The sequence below is a fragment of the Tamandua tetradactyla genome, chromosome 15 (genome assembly GCF_023851605.1).
Source record: "Tamandua tetradactyla isolate mTamTet1 chromosome 15, mTamTet1.pri, whole genome shotgun sequence".
Lineage (NCBI taxonomy): Eukaryota > Metazoa > Chordata > Mammalia > Pilosa > Myrmecophagidae > Tamandua > Tamandua tetradactyla.
Window position 1 is genome coordinate 82,525,017 of NC_135341.1, and position 18,614 is coordinate 82,543,630.

Consider the following 18,614-nt stretch of genomic DNA (forward strand, 5'->3'; position numbering starts at 1 on the left):
TAAAAAGACAGAAACATGGAATCTCATCAAAATTAAAAACTCTCGTGCTTCAAAGAACTTTATAATGAAAATAAAATGACAACCTACAGAATTGGAGAAAATAATTGGAAACCACATATCCAATAAGGGTTTAATATCTAGAACAGATTAAAAAAAAGTTCTTCAACTCAACAACAATAAGCAAACAGCCCAATTACATGGGCAAAAGTCTTGGGTAAACATTTCTCCAAAGAAGATACAGAAATGGCCAAAAGGCACAGGAAAAGTTGCTCAGCATCATTAGACATTAGGAAAATGCAAATGAAAACCACAGTGAGATATGATTTTTACACTCACTAGAATCATTACTATAAAAAAAAACAGAAAATTACAAGTTTTGGAGAAGATGTAGAGAAAGAGCAACACGAATTAATTATTGGTGGGAATGTAAAATGGTGCAGCCACTGTGGAAGAAGTTTGGCAGTTCCTCAGAAAGTAAAGTATCAAATTATCATATGATCTTGTAATCCCACTACTAGGTATATACTTAGAAGTACTGAAAGCAGGAAGTTGAACAGCTATTTGTATATCAATGTTCATAGTGGGATTGTTCACAATTGCCAAAAGATGATGCAACCTAAGTGCTGAACAACCAATGAATGGATAAACAAAATGCTGTATATACACACAGAGGAAAATTATTCAGCTGTAAAAAAGAACATCTGAATGTAATTAATAGCACTGATTTATATATATGAATGTGGTTAAAAGACAGGAAAGAAACTGATATGTAAATAACAAGATTCAAGTTTTAGCTATGCTTTTTCAGACTTATAGTGAAAAACAAAAATAAGCCTAGTCCTATTAATAATGCTGTAGACTCCAACAGATTTTCAAAACATATAAAGACTGTTCAGCTTCTTACCTTCAGGGATGTCAGCTGATCTGCCCACATTTCTATTATAGGAACAAGATGCTCAAATCCACAATCCTGAACAAGATCTTTATTAAATTGTTGGGCTCCTCCTTTGCTCTGTTTGTAAATTATTACTGGAGCTCTTGGATTGTGAATAATTGAATTGATGCTGCACAGTACCTTTAAAAAAAGACAATGGTTTTAGTCAAAATGCTTGCTCCAGTCCTATAAAGTGATATGTTAAGGGAGTACTTTATATGCTAATGTAACACAGCTTTCAGAATTAATTTTAGGTATTAAGAAGATGTTTACTGAGACTGACAGTTGTAATCTTTTGATAGTACAATATTCTCATCAACACTAGTAAACATGTGAGTTCTTATAAGGAAGACCACAGACTTCATAAAAAAACTAAAATGAATTAGATTTGAAATCAGTTATGAATGACCTATTATAATCCATATAGGGAAGGATAATTACCCAGACATCCCAGTCAATGGTCTCTCCATGTCGCTATTTCTATCACCTCAAATTTTAGCTAAAGGATGTTAAAAGAAAGTCTTCCTGTAGTCTTGCAGCATCAGTTGAAGTTCAAACAAAGGATAATGAATACTAAAGCCCCACATATTCTTAAGAGAATTCTGGACACATGATGCAGGTCTTGTTAAGATCAAATAAGTCCAGTGACAAGCCTACATAAGAAAAGGTGAAATTCATTAGAGAGGCTTAACTAAGAACAGTTTTTTTTAAAGAAATGTAGAGAATTAGTAGAAAATGCTGTGTTTGTTTTCCTTTTCTCCCCCAAAGAAAGCTACAACTAACAGGTCTATTGAGAATTTGACTTTTGATGTTTATTTAGAAGCAGGTTTAGTTTTTTGCCTTTTTTAAATTTAGGAGATTATATTTCAATACCTCACTTCTATTATACTTAAACTCATCTTTGAGTACTATTTTAATGGAAAAAATAATTAATTCCCTTCATTAAATTATTAATGAGATCAGGAACATAATCCTTTTACAAATAAGGAGGGCAGCAGGAAGAATTCAGAAAGATGCCAGGTTGTTGATACTAGCTGAACTTCATGCGAAAATTCTAATCCATGATGGGAGTGGTGAAACAAGGAGGCTTTTATCTCTAGTAGTACCTACGGGCTTATACTTCATAGTAGACCATTTGTGAAAATGGTTGCAATAATTTCTCCTCCCAATATCCCCAACTCCTTTAAGTGTGACCTCGAAGGTCCTCCCATTAAGAAGTGGTGTCTATTTCCTATTCTTTGAATCTGGGTGGGTTCTGTGCCTTGCTTTGGCCCACAGGATGCAGTGGGAGTAATGATATGCCAGTCAGCTCAGAGCCCAGGCCTCAAAAGGCCTTTGTCATTTCTATACTCTTTGAACTCTTCTGCTGCCACTTGGACAACTCCAAATTAGACTGGTGGATGAAGACAGGCACATGGCCCAGTACACACACACAAACACACACACATACACACATACACATACACACCCCATCACCATCACTACGAGCCAATATCCACTCAGTGCCCAGAAAGAGAGCAACTTAGCAAATTTGCATTTGACAGAAGATCCATGAGGGAGCCCAGGCAAGATGCACAGAACTGTCCAGCTGTTCATGTACAATAAAAAGAAAATGTTTTTATTTTAAACCACTCATTTTAGGATGGTCTATTACACACAAAAAATTGATACATACATAGTGATAGAGACGGAACAGAGCAAAGAGAAGAGGCAGAAATAAGAGAAAATTGCATTTTGGTAGATAAGGATACACCCCATGGCCAAGTGGACACTCTGGAAGAAAGCCAAGCTTTGCTTTTTTTCTGAGAAAGAAGGGCCTATGGCTACAGGGGAGGGGGAAGGCCCTAGGGAGTAAAGGTGTAAGACAGGCAGAGGGTAAGGATTCATAAGAGGTCGTTTGGAAAATTCAATGGCTACATAAAGAATGGTAGATTGCCAAGGTCCCTAGTTGGTGAGGAGAGAATAAGACACACATACACACAACTTTCTCTCTCCTTCCCTCCTTCCTTCCCCTACTCCCTCTCTCCTTCTCCATAAAAGAAACAGAAATATTTGGAAAATAGCCAAACAAAGGGCACCTGTGCTAGATTATACCAGCACAAGTCAAGAAAGATTCTACCCTCCCTCTCTATGCTCACCCAATACCCACCCCTTAATGCCATTCCTGGAGAAGCCAGAAGTAGCAAAGACCCAGGAGAGAAGGGGAGCAAAAAGAAGAAAGGAAAAGATTAGAACTACTTGCCATACTGCATTGCAGAACTATGGGTCAGACAAGAGATAGAGTAGGTTTAGGATTAAGTAAAATAAAATGACTACCTACGTTGGGTTTTGCAAGGAGGGACCCCTTTCCAAAAAGGGGCTCTCCAGAAGACAAAAACAATTGACCTGCAAGGGCTTGCTGAGAAAACGGAATGTACTACATGGTTGCAGAAAAACAACTGCTGGTGATAAGCCCGTTTTGGTCCAGTAGAGATAGCTTATCAGAATGGACAAGTATATCGTATTAATTAATGTTTATCTTCTTCTTACTATGTAAGATTCCCTTATGTAAAATGTGAACTTAATGTCAGCTAATCAGAACATTTCCTCACTTGCTTTCATGTTTGATCCTCCTTTCTACTCTCTCGACACAGCTCTGAAAAATTCTAATTTCTGTACAGGATGCTGCCAATTCATGAATCACTCAATAAAGCTGTGAGATCCTAAACTGCATGAAAAGTTTGAATTGGATGAGAGACTGAATTTTTATTGTGATTTAAATGAAATTTTTTCTCGCATCTTTTGTCATGAAAAATTTCAAGTATACACAAAAAATGAAAATAAATATAATACCCATATAATCACTACTCTAGATTAAATAATTGTTCACATTTTGCCATATTTGCTCTATCTACCCATATTTTCTACTGAACCAGTTGAGGAAAATGCAGATATGTTACTCCACTCCCAAATATTTAAGCATGTGTCACTTAAAAGGGATATATATTCTCCTACAAAATCGTAATACCATTATTATACATGAGGAAAAATGATAATTCCCTAATAGTACAGATGCCTGGACTGAATGTTAAATATCTTATTCTAATATATGAACATACCACAAAAAAAAAAGAGCTCTGCGTTATATACCATCCAAGAAGAGGAGAGGGAAACCTAAAACAGTTTCTTTAAAGGGTAAAGAATAAAGCCATTGCTTCTCTACCACTAAGTTCAACTTAACAGTTATACAGTATAAAGACAAGATATAATTTAATTTGATCTTAAATTTCTGTCCCTAGTCCTCTACAACTAATTGATTCTGATGCTTATTTAGTTTATTTTAAATTTGAGAGTATATTTCAATATTTCACTTTTATTATAATCTCTATTTTAATGGAAAATTAATTATTCTACTCAATTATTACTGACAGCAGAACATGTTCTTATTTTTTAAATTTATTAATTAAAAAAATTACAAGAAACACAACATTCTTTTTTTTTTAATTTTTTTATTAATTAAAAAAATTAACTAACACAACAATAGAAATCAATCCATTCTACATATGCAATCAGTAATTCTTAATATCATCACATAGGTGTATGGTCATCATTTCTCAGTACATATGCATCGATTTAGAGAAAGAAATAGCACTACAACAGAAAAAGAAATAAAGTGATAACACAGAGAGAAAACACAAGTAAAAATAAAAAGTACAAAAATATATAAGAGAAGAAAAAAAAAAAACAAAACAAACAAACAAAAAAAACTATAGATCAGATGCAGCTTCATTCAGCGTTCCAAGATAATTACATTACAATTAGGCAGTATTGTGCTGACCATTTTTTTTTTTTTAGACATCATACCATTCTACATATGCAATCAGTAATTCTTAACATCATCACATAGGTGCATGATCATCGTTTCTTAGTACATTTGCATCGGTTTAGAAGAACTAGCAGTATAACAGAAAAAGATATAGAATGTTAATATAGAGAAAAAAATAAAAGTAATAATAATAAGAACAAAACAAACAAAACAAAACAACACAAAAACCTATAGCTCGGATGCAGCTTCGTTCAGTATTTTAACATGATTACTTTACAATTAGGTATTATTGTACTGTCCATTTTTGAGTTTTTGTATCTAGTCCTATTGCACCGTCTGTATTCCATCAGCTCCGATTACCCATTATCTTACCCTGTTTCTAACTCCTGCTGAACTCTGTTACCAATGACATATTCCAAGTTTATCCTCGAGTGTCGATTCACATCATTGGGACCATACAGTATTTGTCTTTTAGCTTTTGGCTAGACTCACTCAGCATAATGTTTTCTAGGTCCATCCATGTTATTACATGCTTCATAAGTTTATCCTGTCTTAATGCTGCATAATATTCCATCGTATGTATATACCACAGTTTGTTTAGCCACTCGTCTGTTGATGGACAATTTGGCTGTTTCCATCTCTTTGCAATGAAACACAACATTCTTAATATATGACCATTCCGTTCTATATATATAGTCAGTAATTCACAATATCATCACATAGTTGCATATTCATCATCATAATCATTTCTTAGAACATTTGCATGAATTCAGAAAAAGAAATAAAAAGACAACAGAAAAAGAAATAAAATGAAAACAGAAAAAAAAATTATACATACCATACCCCTTATCCCTCCCTTTCATTGATCACTAGCATTTCAAACTAAATTTATTTTAACATTTGGTTCCCCCTATTATTTATTTTTATTCCATATGTTCTACATGTCTGTTGACAAGGTAGATAAAAGGAGCATCAGACACAAGGTTTTCACAATCACACAGTCACATTGTGAAAGCTATATCATTATACAATCATCATCAAGAAACATGGCTACTGGAACACAGCTCTACATTTTCAGGCAGTTTCCTTCAGCCTTTCCATTACATCTTGGATAACAAGGTGATATATATCTAATGTGTTAAGAATAACCTCCAGGATAACGCTAACTGTTTGGAATCTCTCAGCCATTGACACTTTGTCTCGTTTCGCTCTTCCCCCTTTTGGTTGAGAAGGTTTTCTCAGTCCCTTGATGCTGGGTCTCAGCTCATTCTAGGGTTTTTCTCAATCCCTTGATGCTGAGTCTCAGCTCATTCTAGGATCTCTGTCCCACATTGCAAGGAAGGGCCACACCCCTGGTAGTCATGTCCCATGCAGAAGAAGGGGGAGGGTGGTGAGTTTGCTTGTTGTGTTGGCTGGAGAGAGAGGCCACATCTGAGCAACAAAAGAGGTTCTCTTGGGGGTGACTCTTAGGGTCTAATTTTAAGTAGGCTTGACCTATCCTTTGTGAGGTTAAGTTTCATATGAACAAACCTCAAGACTGGGGGCTCAGCCCATAGCTTTGGTTGTCCACACTGCTTGTGAGAATATCAAGAACTCAACTTGGGAAAGTTGAATTTTCCCCCGTTCTCCCCATTCCCCAAAGAGGACTTTGCAAATACTTTTCCACTCACTTATTGAATCACTCTGGGATTCACCAGGGCATCACTCTGGACAAACCAACAAAATCTCATGTCCTGCCTAGGTTCCATGTACTTATGTTGTTCAACCAAGCTATCTACGTAAGATATATCTGGAAACACACTAGTCAAAATATAAATTTTGCACCAAATAAATATTTTTTGTTTTAGTCTCAACACATAAGTTGAAATTTTAAAATATTATCATCTGAATGGAATGATTTCTAAATGTTGAGTTAGTTAATTTTTTTTTAATTAATAAAAAAAAATGTAAAAAAAAATCATCTATTTTCAGCACCCTGCAGTAGTGACATTCCTTTGTTCTTACTCATGCAAAAACATTTTTTTAATTTGTACATTTAGTTACTATCGTTATACACTCTAGGCATTCCTAGATTATACCATCTCAATCTCTACTGTCTATCTTTCTTTCTGATTTCATTTATGCCCCCAGCCCTCCTCCCTCTATCATTCTCACATTCAGCTTCATTCGGTGTTTTAACATAATTGTATTACAGTTAGGTAGTATTGTGCTGCCCATTTCTGAGTTTTTACAATCAGTCCTGTTGCACAATCTGTATCCCTTCAGCTCCAAATTACCCAATATCTTATCCTATTTCTATCTCCTGTTGGTCTCTGTTACCAATGACATTCTCCAAGTTTATTCACTAATGTTAGTTCATATCAGTGAGACCATTCAGTATTCGTCCTTTTGTTTTTGGCTTATCTCACTCAGCATAATTTCCTTAACGTCCATCCATGCTGTTACATACTTCATAACTTTATTCTATGTCTTTTGATTGGGGAGTTAAACCCATTAACATTTAGTGTTATTACTGTACGGGTAGTACTTTGTTCTACCATTTTGCCTTTTGGATTTTATAGGTCATATCTAATTTTCCTTCTTTTTACCTTCACTCATAGTCTTCCTCTCTATACTCTTCTCCACACCTCTCTCTTCTGTCTTTTCATATCTGTATCTAGTGCTCCCTTTAGTATTTCTTGCAGAGCCGGTCTCTTGGTTACAAATTTTCTCAGTGATTTTTTGTCTGAAAATGTTTTAATTTCTTCCTCATTTTTGAAGGACAATTTTGCTGGATATAGAATTCTTGGTTGGCAGTTTTCTCTTTTAATAATTTAAATATATCATCCCACTGTCTTCTCGTCTCCATGGTTTCTGCTGAGAAATCTACGTATAGTCTTATTGGGCTTCCCCTGTATGTGATGGATTGCTTTTCTCTTGCTGCTTTCAAGATTCTCTCTTTCTCTTTGACCTCCAACATTCTGATTAGTAAATGTCTTGGAGTAGGTCTATTTGGATCTATTCTCTTTGGGGTATGCTGTACTTCTTGGATCTGTAATTTTAAGTCTTTCATAAGAGTTGGGAAATTTTCAGTGATAATTTCCTCCATTAGTTTTTCCCCTCCTTTTCCCTTCTCTTCTCCTTCTGGGACACTCACAACACGTATATTTGTGTGCTTCATATTGTCATTCAGTTTCCTGAGTCCCTGCTCATATTTTTCCATTTTTTTCCCTATAGTTTCTGTTTCTTGTTGGATTTCAGATATTCCATCCTCCAGTTCACTAATCCTCTGTCTCTCGAAATCTACCACTGTAGGTTTCCATCGTTTTTTTCATCTCTTCTACTGTGCCTTTCATTCCCATGAGTTCTGTGAGTTGTTTTTTCAGACTTTCCATTTCTTCTTTTTGTTCATTCCTTGCCTTCTTTATATCCTCCCTCAATTCATTGATTTGGTTTTTGATGAGGTTTTCCATGTCTGTTCGTATATTCTGAATTAATTGCTTCAGCTCCTGTATCTCATTTGAATTGTTGGTTTGTTCCTGGGCCATTTCTTCAATCTTCCTAGTGTGATTTGTTATTTTTTGCTGGTGTCTAGGCATTTAATTACCTTAATTAGTTTATTCTGGGGATTGCTTTCACTTCTTTAACCTAGGGTTTTCTTGTTGGATGAATTTGTTGTCTATCTGTTCTTTAACATTCAGTTCAGCTTTTTCTGGACCTCTAGCTTAGGTTTTGTTTAACAGAGGAGAATTTTTTAGTTCTTGTTTTCTTGTTTCTTGCCTTGCTTGTATGGTGCCTTTTCCCCACCACCCTTAGGAGGGTCTACTTAGGCATTATAGACCCCAGCCGAATTTTCCCAGGCCAAACTGGCCTCCTATCAGGAGGAAAGAGTCACCTGCATTGGTTTTCCCTGAGGGTGAGACCCAGCAGGTTGAAAGACTTTCCTGCGAAGTCTGTGGGCTCTGTTTTTCTTATTCCGCCCAGTATGGGGCGCTTGTCTGTCTGCAGTTCCCACCAGCATAAGATGACGTGGTACCTTTAACTTTAGCAGACTCTTCCTGCTGGGGGCATGGTGGAGACAGAGGAGAGGTTGTAGGCTGGTTTTAATGGCTTCAAATTACCAAGCCCTGGTGTCTGAATTCCTTGATGGAGGGATTCCACCTGAGTTGGGTTTCACCCCTCCCCTGGGGAAGGCACAGGCTCCAGAAAGCCCTCAAACGAGCTTGTTTCTGCCTGTGCCTGGGGCAATTGCAGCCTGAGATGTCCTGCCACTGAATCCAAAGGCAGTCAAGCCTTTGTAGAAACACAGCCACAAAAACCTCTGTTTCCTTCTTTTTTTTCTTTTTCCATCATCCCTGCCCCCTTGGCGCTGGGGCAAAAATGAGCGACTTCCGCTTTGACCAGGTTCACCTGAGCTGGGGAACTATTTTTTTGTAGTCAGAATTTGTTAATTAATTCCACGATTGGCGTTTGGTTTGGCTCAGCCCCTTCTGCTGGTAAAGTCTCTTTCCTTTTCCCTTGGGAAGCAGCCTGTGGGGGAGGGGCACCAGCTGCTGCAGCTTGGGGAACTCACGGTTCTGGGTGAGCTCGCAGCCGGTCCAGCTGGTCCAGACTGGGGTACGCTGTGTGTCTGGTCACTGACATGGCCCCAGGAGCTGTTCTGTACTGTTCCTGGTTATTTAGTAGTTTTTCTGGAGGACTAACTAAAACACACACTTTGCTAAGCCACCATCTTGATTCTCCCCTCAACATGTTCTTTCTTATAACTTAACTACCCTCTGACAAATGGCAGCAAAAGATATATTAACTAAATAACAGGAAAGTGACTTAAACAATTTCCAGAGAGATGGGAATTGAGGAAAGAAAACACTCAATGAAGGTCTTATTATATTCAGAGAGAGGTTGCTGACACTGACCATTAGCAGAATTGACTGAATTAGAAGATGAATTTCCTACCTACAAAAGGAGAAAAAAAGGAACAAAGAATCTTGAGGAAAGGTAAATGGAAAGGAAAGGAGCAAGACAGTAAGTAAATAGAAAACAGGAAGTAAGACATCAAGAATAAAACCAGATATATGAGTGATCTCAATGTTCATGAATGGTTTAATTCCCTTGTTAAAAGACAAAATCTCTCATATTGAATCTAAGGAACAAAATGAAATAAACCCATACATACTGACTACAAGAGAGATGTCTAAAACAAAACAGCTTTCAGAAAGGTGCCTGGACATAAACTCAACACACAAATTATAAATCACCATCAATAATCAATTAGAAATGGGAAAATATATCTCATTTCCAATAGTAATAAAAGTTATAGAATATCCAGGAATAAACCTTTCAGAAACATGCAAAAGCTAAATTTGAAAAGCCATAAAACTTTACTGAAAGCAATAAAAAAAGAACAAAATTAAATTAGAGACATTTCTGAATGCATGATTCAAAACTTCAAAGGTGTCATTTCTCCAAAATTAATTCATAAAGTCAACTGAATTTCAGTTTTTCTCAATGGGATTCATTTTTCAATTTGACCAACTATATATCCAGAAGAGTAAATGTATGAAAAATATAGCCAAAAGAATTTCAAAAAACAATAATGACAGGATACTTTTTATAGAAATTAAACTACTATAGAAATAGTATAGAAATGCAACAGACAGGAGAGTCCAGAAAAAAACCTAAGTATAAAATAGAACATGATATATGATAAAGTTTCAGTAAAGTAGAGAAACAATGGTCCTTTAATGCCTGCAGAGGCCAGGTAAGATATATAACTGAATAAAACAAAGCTAGCTGATGAACTGAAAAGTACATACCCGTATCTGACAGGAAAAAGGCACAATTCTGGTCTATTTGGTAATTACCATGAAGAATTTGCTGTTAGAGCCTCTTCTTTTTTTAAGAGAAGCCAGAAGTAAGGACTTAAAAATATATATATATATCTTAATTTTTAAAATATCAGTTATTAATTCAAAGTTTAAAAAACCCTGTATGGGCCTGACAGAATATGAGTGAAAGCCTAGTACAACAGCAAACTAGCAGGTTTAACTTCTTTTCTACTCAGTAAACTCTATATAAAACTAGTAAGATTAGATATTTATATTATACCATATGAAAAATTAAATTACAGCTGCAATAAATTTCTTAAAAATACATACAAATATTAAGAAAATATATTACTTATTATACTAATAACAACAATAATAAAAAGGGAAATGGTAAAGAGGGAAATAGGGAAAAGGATTATAAAGTCTTTTAAAACTCTTAACAGCTTTTTACTACTGTTAAGTAGGCCAAAGACTCTTTAAGGAGTAAGAAAAAGCCTAAGTCAAGCTACCTACAATGTTTTTAGCCAAGTGGGTAAGTCATGACAAGATAAGACAGGACAGGATAAGCACAAACAAAAACAGGCTACAAGTATTCTTTATCAATTAATAATATATTACACCATGATAAAAACCATGGTTCAGTACAAATATCAGTCTCTTTGCCAGCTGTTTCATACCTGAAAGTATCTCTGGTCGATTAGGGCTTGTGGCTGAGTATCTTTGCTGGGCTCATCTTTTTTCTCTGTGTCTTCAGCCTTTTTTGGGCTGATAAGCTCCTGTAATCTAAAGCAAAACAACAACAACATATAACACAGATGCTATCCTAGTCACCGGATTAAAAAGACAAACTAAGCCAATGCACCAAGTACCCCTTTCTTAAACATCTTTTAATATCATTTTAAAAGGTTTTTAAAAATATCATTTATTTTTAAAAACTTTTAAATTAATTGTGCAATATAGAAAATGGAAAAGCACAAGAAGCAAAGAACACAAAAGTCATCCAGAAAGCAGTTTACAGATTGACATATCTTTCTAGGTCCTTTATGTGTAATACACACAACTGAACATACATTTTTATGCGGTTGAGATCACACAGAAAATGGTAAAGTCTTCCCTATAAATCTTAACACAAAATATACAAAATGTATTAGTTTGCTAACTCTACTTCTGTCATGTACTGGCAACTTCTTTAATATCTAGAAAGATATTAAATTAGGACTCATTTGTCCACTATACACACTATATATATAATAAAGTAAAACAAAATGCACAGAACATATAGGATGATGGTTTATCTTGCCCAACTATTGACTTACTGGCATAGAGCCCTGGACACTTCCTTCTCCCTCCTTGAAATAACATAAACAGAATATGTGCTGCTCTGGAGGTGGTTTAACCATTTCCAAAAGATATTTCACATGAATTTTAACAAAATAATATCTACAAAGTGTATTTCACTACTTCTACTTTAAACATACATCTAGAAAGACTAGATGCTTCAAATAAGGACCTAAATTTGCCCATTATATACACAGTAGTGTTAAATAAACTATACACATGTAACAATGGTTATGTCTGAAACTGTCATCTAAATGGAAACATTCTGGTCTAGGGCCCTTCACATCTCTCCCAATTATAGGCACACATGCCACTTAAGATGTGGTTTTACAAATTCATTTCCAAAAGTCAGTTTCAGAAGACAGCCTTCTATGAATTTTAACACAAAGTATACAAAAACATGTTAGTTTACTAATTCTACTTTTGTCATACATTGGCAACCTCTTTAATATCTAGAGACTAGATATTATAAAGTTAGGACTCATTTGTCCAGTATAGATACAATACGCACAATACTAAGCAAAGTTAAATGAATTCACGTAACATACAAGGCAATGGATGATCAGAAATTTTATAGTACACACTAGCAAAACACTTTTTGCCATTTCTTGCCTTCTTCAAACCAATGAACAACTGTATATATATATATAGTTGTATATATATATATATACACTCTTGTATAATATCATTTTATATATACCAGCCAATCCTCATTATTCGTGGATTCTGTACCTGAATTTATCTAGTTGCTAAAATTTATTAACTCCTGAATCAATGTTTGTGACATTTTTATCATCATTTGCAAGGGCAGAGTGGAAAAAAATGGAGTTACCTGATGTGCACATTCCTAGCAGAGGTGGAATAAGGCAACACTTACTCCTTGTTTCAGCTCTAATACTGTAGAAGTGTCCTTTCACTGGTTTAATTAGTATCACACTTTTCACATTTCTGTGTTAGTGATTTCACTGTTTAAAATGGCCCTCCCAGTGCTGAAGTGCTGTCAGGCCTGGAGGACAGCACCTCTTCCCTCCAGGATTTAGCCTACCTGTGGCAAATATTTCAGAAAGTGTCTCTCACCCTAACCCACCCCAGCCCAGTGTCTCATTCACCCTCCACCCAGCTGCCCTCTTGCAAAACCTCCCATTACTCAACCTCCACCCTCTGGCAGATGCATTCTTGCAGTAAACTCCTCTTACTCACCATCTGCATGCCTAAGGCAGGGTTTACATTTTAAACTTTACCAATGGAAAGCCACCAACTCCTAACAGCCTCCTATTTCTGAAAACTAGCCAATAGAGACCTGCTTAACTCTTGCCCCAACTCCCTAATCTCAAGCCAAAAAACTGTATCCCCTGCCACCTTGGGGCAGCCGTTTCTCTCTCTCCCTCTCTTGAAACACTGCCTGGGTGCCTCTGTTTCTTCCTGAAATAAAGCCTTCGCCTGAATTCTTTTGTTCCCACCTCGTTCCCGGTGGGTTTGCTGAATTTGCCTTTCACTGTCTAGTGTTCCAAAGCATAAGAAGGCTGTGATGTGCCATACAGAGAAAATATATGTTAGATAAGTTGTGTTCAGGCATGAGTTACAGTGTTGTTGGCCATGTGTTCCATGTTGATGAGACAACACTAGTATCTTATCTAATGAATTCCAATTACCCACCTCCCAATGTAATTTATGATTAAACTTGTTTAAATTTATGTCCAGAGGCTCTGTATAAATGTTGCTTTAAAATGTTCTGATGGCAAAGAAATTGCTTCAAAATGGGGTTAAATGAGGGCAGTCATCTAAACGGCTGCTGTAACAAAGAACCTCCTAGGGAATCACTGAAAGCAGATTCAAGGAGGAAGTAAAGACATAAGGTATCTTGAAGCAGAAACACACATAAAACAACATCATATATTTATCAGTTGAGGAAATGCTGTGATCAGAGGCTCCAAGAAACTTAACTCTGGATTTTCCCTATGGGTATAGTTCAGTATTTGCTACTTCAGTGTTCCCCTGCCACTTTACAAAACTGTTGACCACAGCAAATAACAATAATCAACTGAATGTACACATATGTGTAGGTATAAAATTTAAAAATTACATTTAAGCCATATAATCAATATACCACAAATTAGAAGGAATCCTGGAAAATAAAAGGGATCAAACTGAAGAAGAAAATTTCATGGCTCATTAATGAAGTCAAACCTACTGTTAATAAAATAGAAAAGTAATATTCTACCATGTCACTTGCCTGCTATAAAACAATCAAGAGATTTCTACTATTCTACTAAATCTAGTCTCCCAGGGCTGTTTCTGAGATATATGTAAATCTTTTTTAAGGCTCAATGAGCCTCTTGACAGTTTTGCATCCCAAGAGTGTTTTTTCTTAGGAGTCTTGGAGTCATCTCTTTCAAATGTGAACATCAAGGAAAATGGTATCCAGTCTCCCAGTCTTGTGGTTTAGCCTGGGTGCTGGCTCTAAGTTGAAACTTTCTGCTTACTGTAAAGATATTATAAGCTTTATTTTTCCTTTGGATAAAGACAATTAACATGTTTGTACTGGATTGTAACTGCCTGGTTATATGATATTTCAGTTTTTCTTTAGTGGACTGCTTATACTATACGTCTGGTTTAATACTCATTTAATAATAAAATGGTTTCATTCTTTTCCACATTTGTGGACAGGATTCACTGGGTTGGCGGGAGATTTTATTTTTAATTATTTTCCCAATTGTAGTACTTTGAAAAAATAGTCTGCCTCTACCACCAAAAAAAAAAAAAAACAAAACAAAACAGAAAAGCTTTAATTTGAAAAAGTTTTTCAGTGAATGCTTTTTGCTTGGTTTTCATTATTAGTGAGATGGTTATGAACTGATTCCTATTCTCGTTCTTCCAAATGCCTACCTGTGTGAGGTAGGCAAATTACCCAACACTCCCAAATTTCTGTTTCTAGTCTAGAGACTGCAAAAATTCCAAACTAAAAAACAAACAACAACAACAAATCTAACCAATAGATATTTGTTTAAAATTCCAAATTTAAAATTCTAAAATAAATCTTTTCTTCAAAACAGCATAAAAATATAGCAAGGACTGACTGGTTTTGAATCATAATTTTTGTTTTCGATTTAAAAAAAAAATTTTTTTTAAATACCAAAAAACACCAAACAAACACAAACATTCTTAACTTTTGATCATTCCGTTCTACATATATAATCAGTAATTCACAATATCATTACGCAGTTGCATATTCATCATCATGATCATTTCTTGGAAGTAGATTTGCTTCTATTCAGAAAAGGAAATAAAAAGAAAACAAAAAAATTCATACATACCATACCCCTTATCCCTCCCTTTCATTGATCACTAGCATTTCAAACTAAATTTATTTTAACATTTGTTCCCCCTATTATTTATTTTTATTCCATATGTTTCACTTGTCTGTTGAAAAGGTAGATAAAAGGAGTATCAGACACAAGGTTTGCACAATCACACAGTCACACTGTGAAAGCTATATCATTATATAATCTTCTTCATGAAACATGGCTACTGGAATACAGCTCTATATTTTCAGGCAGTTCCCCTCCACCTCTCCATTACATCTTGACTAACAAGGTGATACCTATTTAATACGTTATTCAATAACCTCCGTAACCTCTCGACTCTGTGTGGAATCTCTCAGCCATTGACACTTTATGTTGTCTCATTTCACTCTTCCCCCTTTTGGTCGAGAAGCCTTTCTCAATCCCTTGATGCCAAGTCTCAGCTCATTCTAGGGGTTTTCTCAATCCCTTGATGCTGAGTCTCAGCTCACTGAATCATAATTTTAAAGGACAATAGGATAAGGCACTTTAAAGACCAGAGCCCAAATGAACAAAAAAATGTACACAGGTTTCTATGTATGAATGTGCAAATGTATACGTATGTGTGTGTATCTTCACTAATACACTTGTGTGGTAGTTAGATTCAGTTGTCAACTTGGCCAGGAGAGCATACCTAGTTTTGTTGCTGCCAATGGTATGTGAACCTCATCTGTTGCTGATTTACATCTGCAGTCGGTTAGGAGGCGTGCCTGCTGCAATGAAGGATGTTTGACTTAATTGGCTGGTGCTTAAATGAGAGACCGCAACGTAGCACAGCCTAAGCAGCTCAGCAGTCCTCATCTCAGCACTCGCAGCTCAGCCCAGGCCTTTGGAGATGCAGAAAGAAGTCACCCCTGGGAAAGTTGTTGAAACCCAGGGGCCTGGAGAGAAGGCCGGCAGAGACCATCCTGTGCCTTCCCATGTAAGAAAGAACCTCAGTGGAAAGTTAGCTGCCTTTCCTCTGAAGAACTAATAAAATAAATCCCCTTTTATTAAAAGCCAATCTGTTTCTGGTGTGTTGCATTCCAGCAGCTAGCAAACTAGAACAACTTGCTTAAAAAGTTTCTTAAACTTTCTTAGTAAGGTTCATTCTCCTCTGAATTTATCTCCCTACATCTTCCTTTCCTTAGCTGCTTCTCTCACAGTGTGCTTCTCTCCCAATCTTTTCCATCACTAAGTCCTATCAGTTTTATCTCCAATATTCCCCTTTTCTACTTCTCTATTTAGCTACCACTGCAACCGCAGGGTTGAGAATACCTAGCAGATAGTAGGAATGGAATAAGTATTAATTGAATAAATAAATATACCCTTACTAAACACTCCTACATCTCTTTTCGTTTTCCTCCATTTTCCTTCCCCACTACCTTCTGGTTCTCAATTTAACTTAATACATAATTCCTGGATGCCCATATTTGCCTTTCATTGTGGCATGTGTTGCCAGAGGAAGAAGGAAACTCAGCTACACAGAAAATCGAATCAACATATGCTAATACAATGGCAATGCATTTAACTACATTAACTCACACAGTATTCAAAATATTTCATTCCACTGTTCCCAAAACTACTTCCTCAAGTCCCATTCCCTTCAATCAAAATACACATAAACTTCAGAAAACACCGTCACTATTCAAAGACCAACTTTTTTAAACTCCTCTTATCCCTGGCTGCTCAAAGCTGCGAAGGATATAAGTGGTAGAAGTAAATGGTTCACTCCACTCATCCTGGTACTTTTAGTTTTAAAATGTAATGAGGTGTGCTCAGGTAGTTCAGTGGTTAGAATGCCCGCCTTCCATGTGGGAAATCTGGGTTTGATTTGCAGAACATGCACTCCCCCCCACCCCCAAAAAAGTAACTAGGCTATATATTATTCAGGACATCACCACCAACAAAAATTAGAGGCTTATCACCTCCAGTTTCAATGATTCTTTTGCAATTATTCCATGCCATCCAAATACAAGCTTCTAACTAAATTCTTTGCCCTTTATCGCAAAAGACAACTGTCTGTTTCTTATTCTCATTTAAGATGAACATTTTACCAGCACAGTGAAAACTGCTTTTAAACTGTGGGGCCAGAAATACCTCTTTTTATGCTGTTTCCCTCATCAGTCTGGTAATTCCAAACCAAAGCTTTTATGAGTTAGCAATAGATAAACTGATCTCCAATAAAAAAAAAAACAATAAACAAAATAAATAAAACAAGCCAATAAAAATAAATTATAGAGCCCTTATAAAAGCTGTAACTTTGTTAAAATATAATTACTTGATGTTTTTCTTAAGAGCTTTCTCCAGTTTCTTCACCTGTTGTTTATAAAGTCTTAATTCATGCTGTGTAGGCCTGTAGAAAATAAACCATGTTGAATGCACTCAAATTACTGAATAAAACTACAAAGATATTTAATAATAAACAATAGAGCATACTTTTTTACTTGTCAAAAATAATCTAATTAAAACTCTAAAATATTTTATAACTACTAGTAAAGATGATTACAGGCCACTTGGATTTCTTCTGTGTTCTCTGCTCAAAACCTTTACTCCTTTTTCTGGTGTTGATAATTACTTGTTTTTATAAGGACATACTTCAAATATACAGACAAAAGAAAAAACTATAACAAATACTGGTACATCTACCACCCAGCTTTATCAATTTGAACATTAACAGGATCCAAATTTTTTTTTTAACTAAAACATTATACATATAAATTAAAAACTCCATGTGTCCTTCAGTGTCATTCTTCTCTCTCCCATACCACAGGTAACAACCATTCTGAATTCAGTTTTCATTATTCCTATGCTTGTTTTAAAATTTCTACTACATATTTATATAACCATAATTTATATTTTCTTGTATAGCAGGTTTTTAAACATATAAATGGCTTATACTGTTGGTATGAGTATCAGTACCCTCTCCACTGAAGTGTAAGATCTATGGGAACAGGGAATTTGTTTCGATTATTGTTTTACCTCAGAGCTTAGGACAGCAAATAGGTATTCAATAAATATTTGTTGCATAAATAAAAAAGTTTGACAATGTTCATTCCTTATTATTCACAACCAACATATTGAGTCACCCTTTGGTGGCTATACTATATGTAGACATACTTTACTTACTCTTGTTGTACTCCATTTCTCATAACACAAGGATAAGATTAAATAAGACATCTTAAAGTAATTTGAGAATGGGAAACCTACTGGCATAAGCTAAATCTACTTGGAATTCCTATTCATTTCTATCTTCCTCGATATGGACTCCTTTTTCTTCACTTTTCTTGTCTACCTATGCATTTTTGTTCTTCCACCATATATTGTGAGAGAACAGCTGACTACTAAAGTAAGTACCAGTATGAGATCTCCGAGATTATTTGAAGAGTAAAGGGGTAGAATAACCCTTT

The 18,614-nt window shown here is 35.6% G+C and overlaps 1 protein-coding gene across 3 annotated transcripts in view; it reads right to left on the bottom strand.

Moving 5' to 3' along the window:
• Nucleotides 1-18,614, bottom strand: part of CEP70 (centrosomal protein 70) — a 162,087-nt gene that overhangs the window by 46,666 nt on the left and 96,807 nt on the right. For all 3 annotated transcript variants that reach the window (XM_077130247.1, XM_077130245.1, XM_077130246.1), the window contains exons 11-13: nt 17,486-17,560; nt 11,224-11,329; nt 905-1,075 (exon numbers count right to left, since the gene is read on the bottom strand). In XM_077130247.1, coding sequence (XP_076986362.1) covers nt 905-1,075; nt 11,224-11,329; nt 17,486-17,560 — 352 coding nt within the window. The remainder of the gene's footprint in view (nt 1-904; nt 1,076-11,223; nt 11,330-17,485; nt 17,561-18,614) is intronic.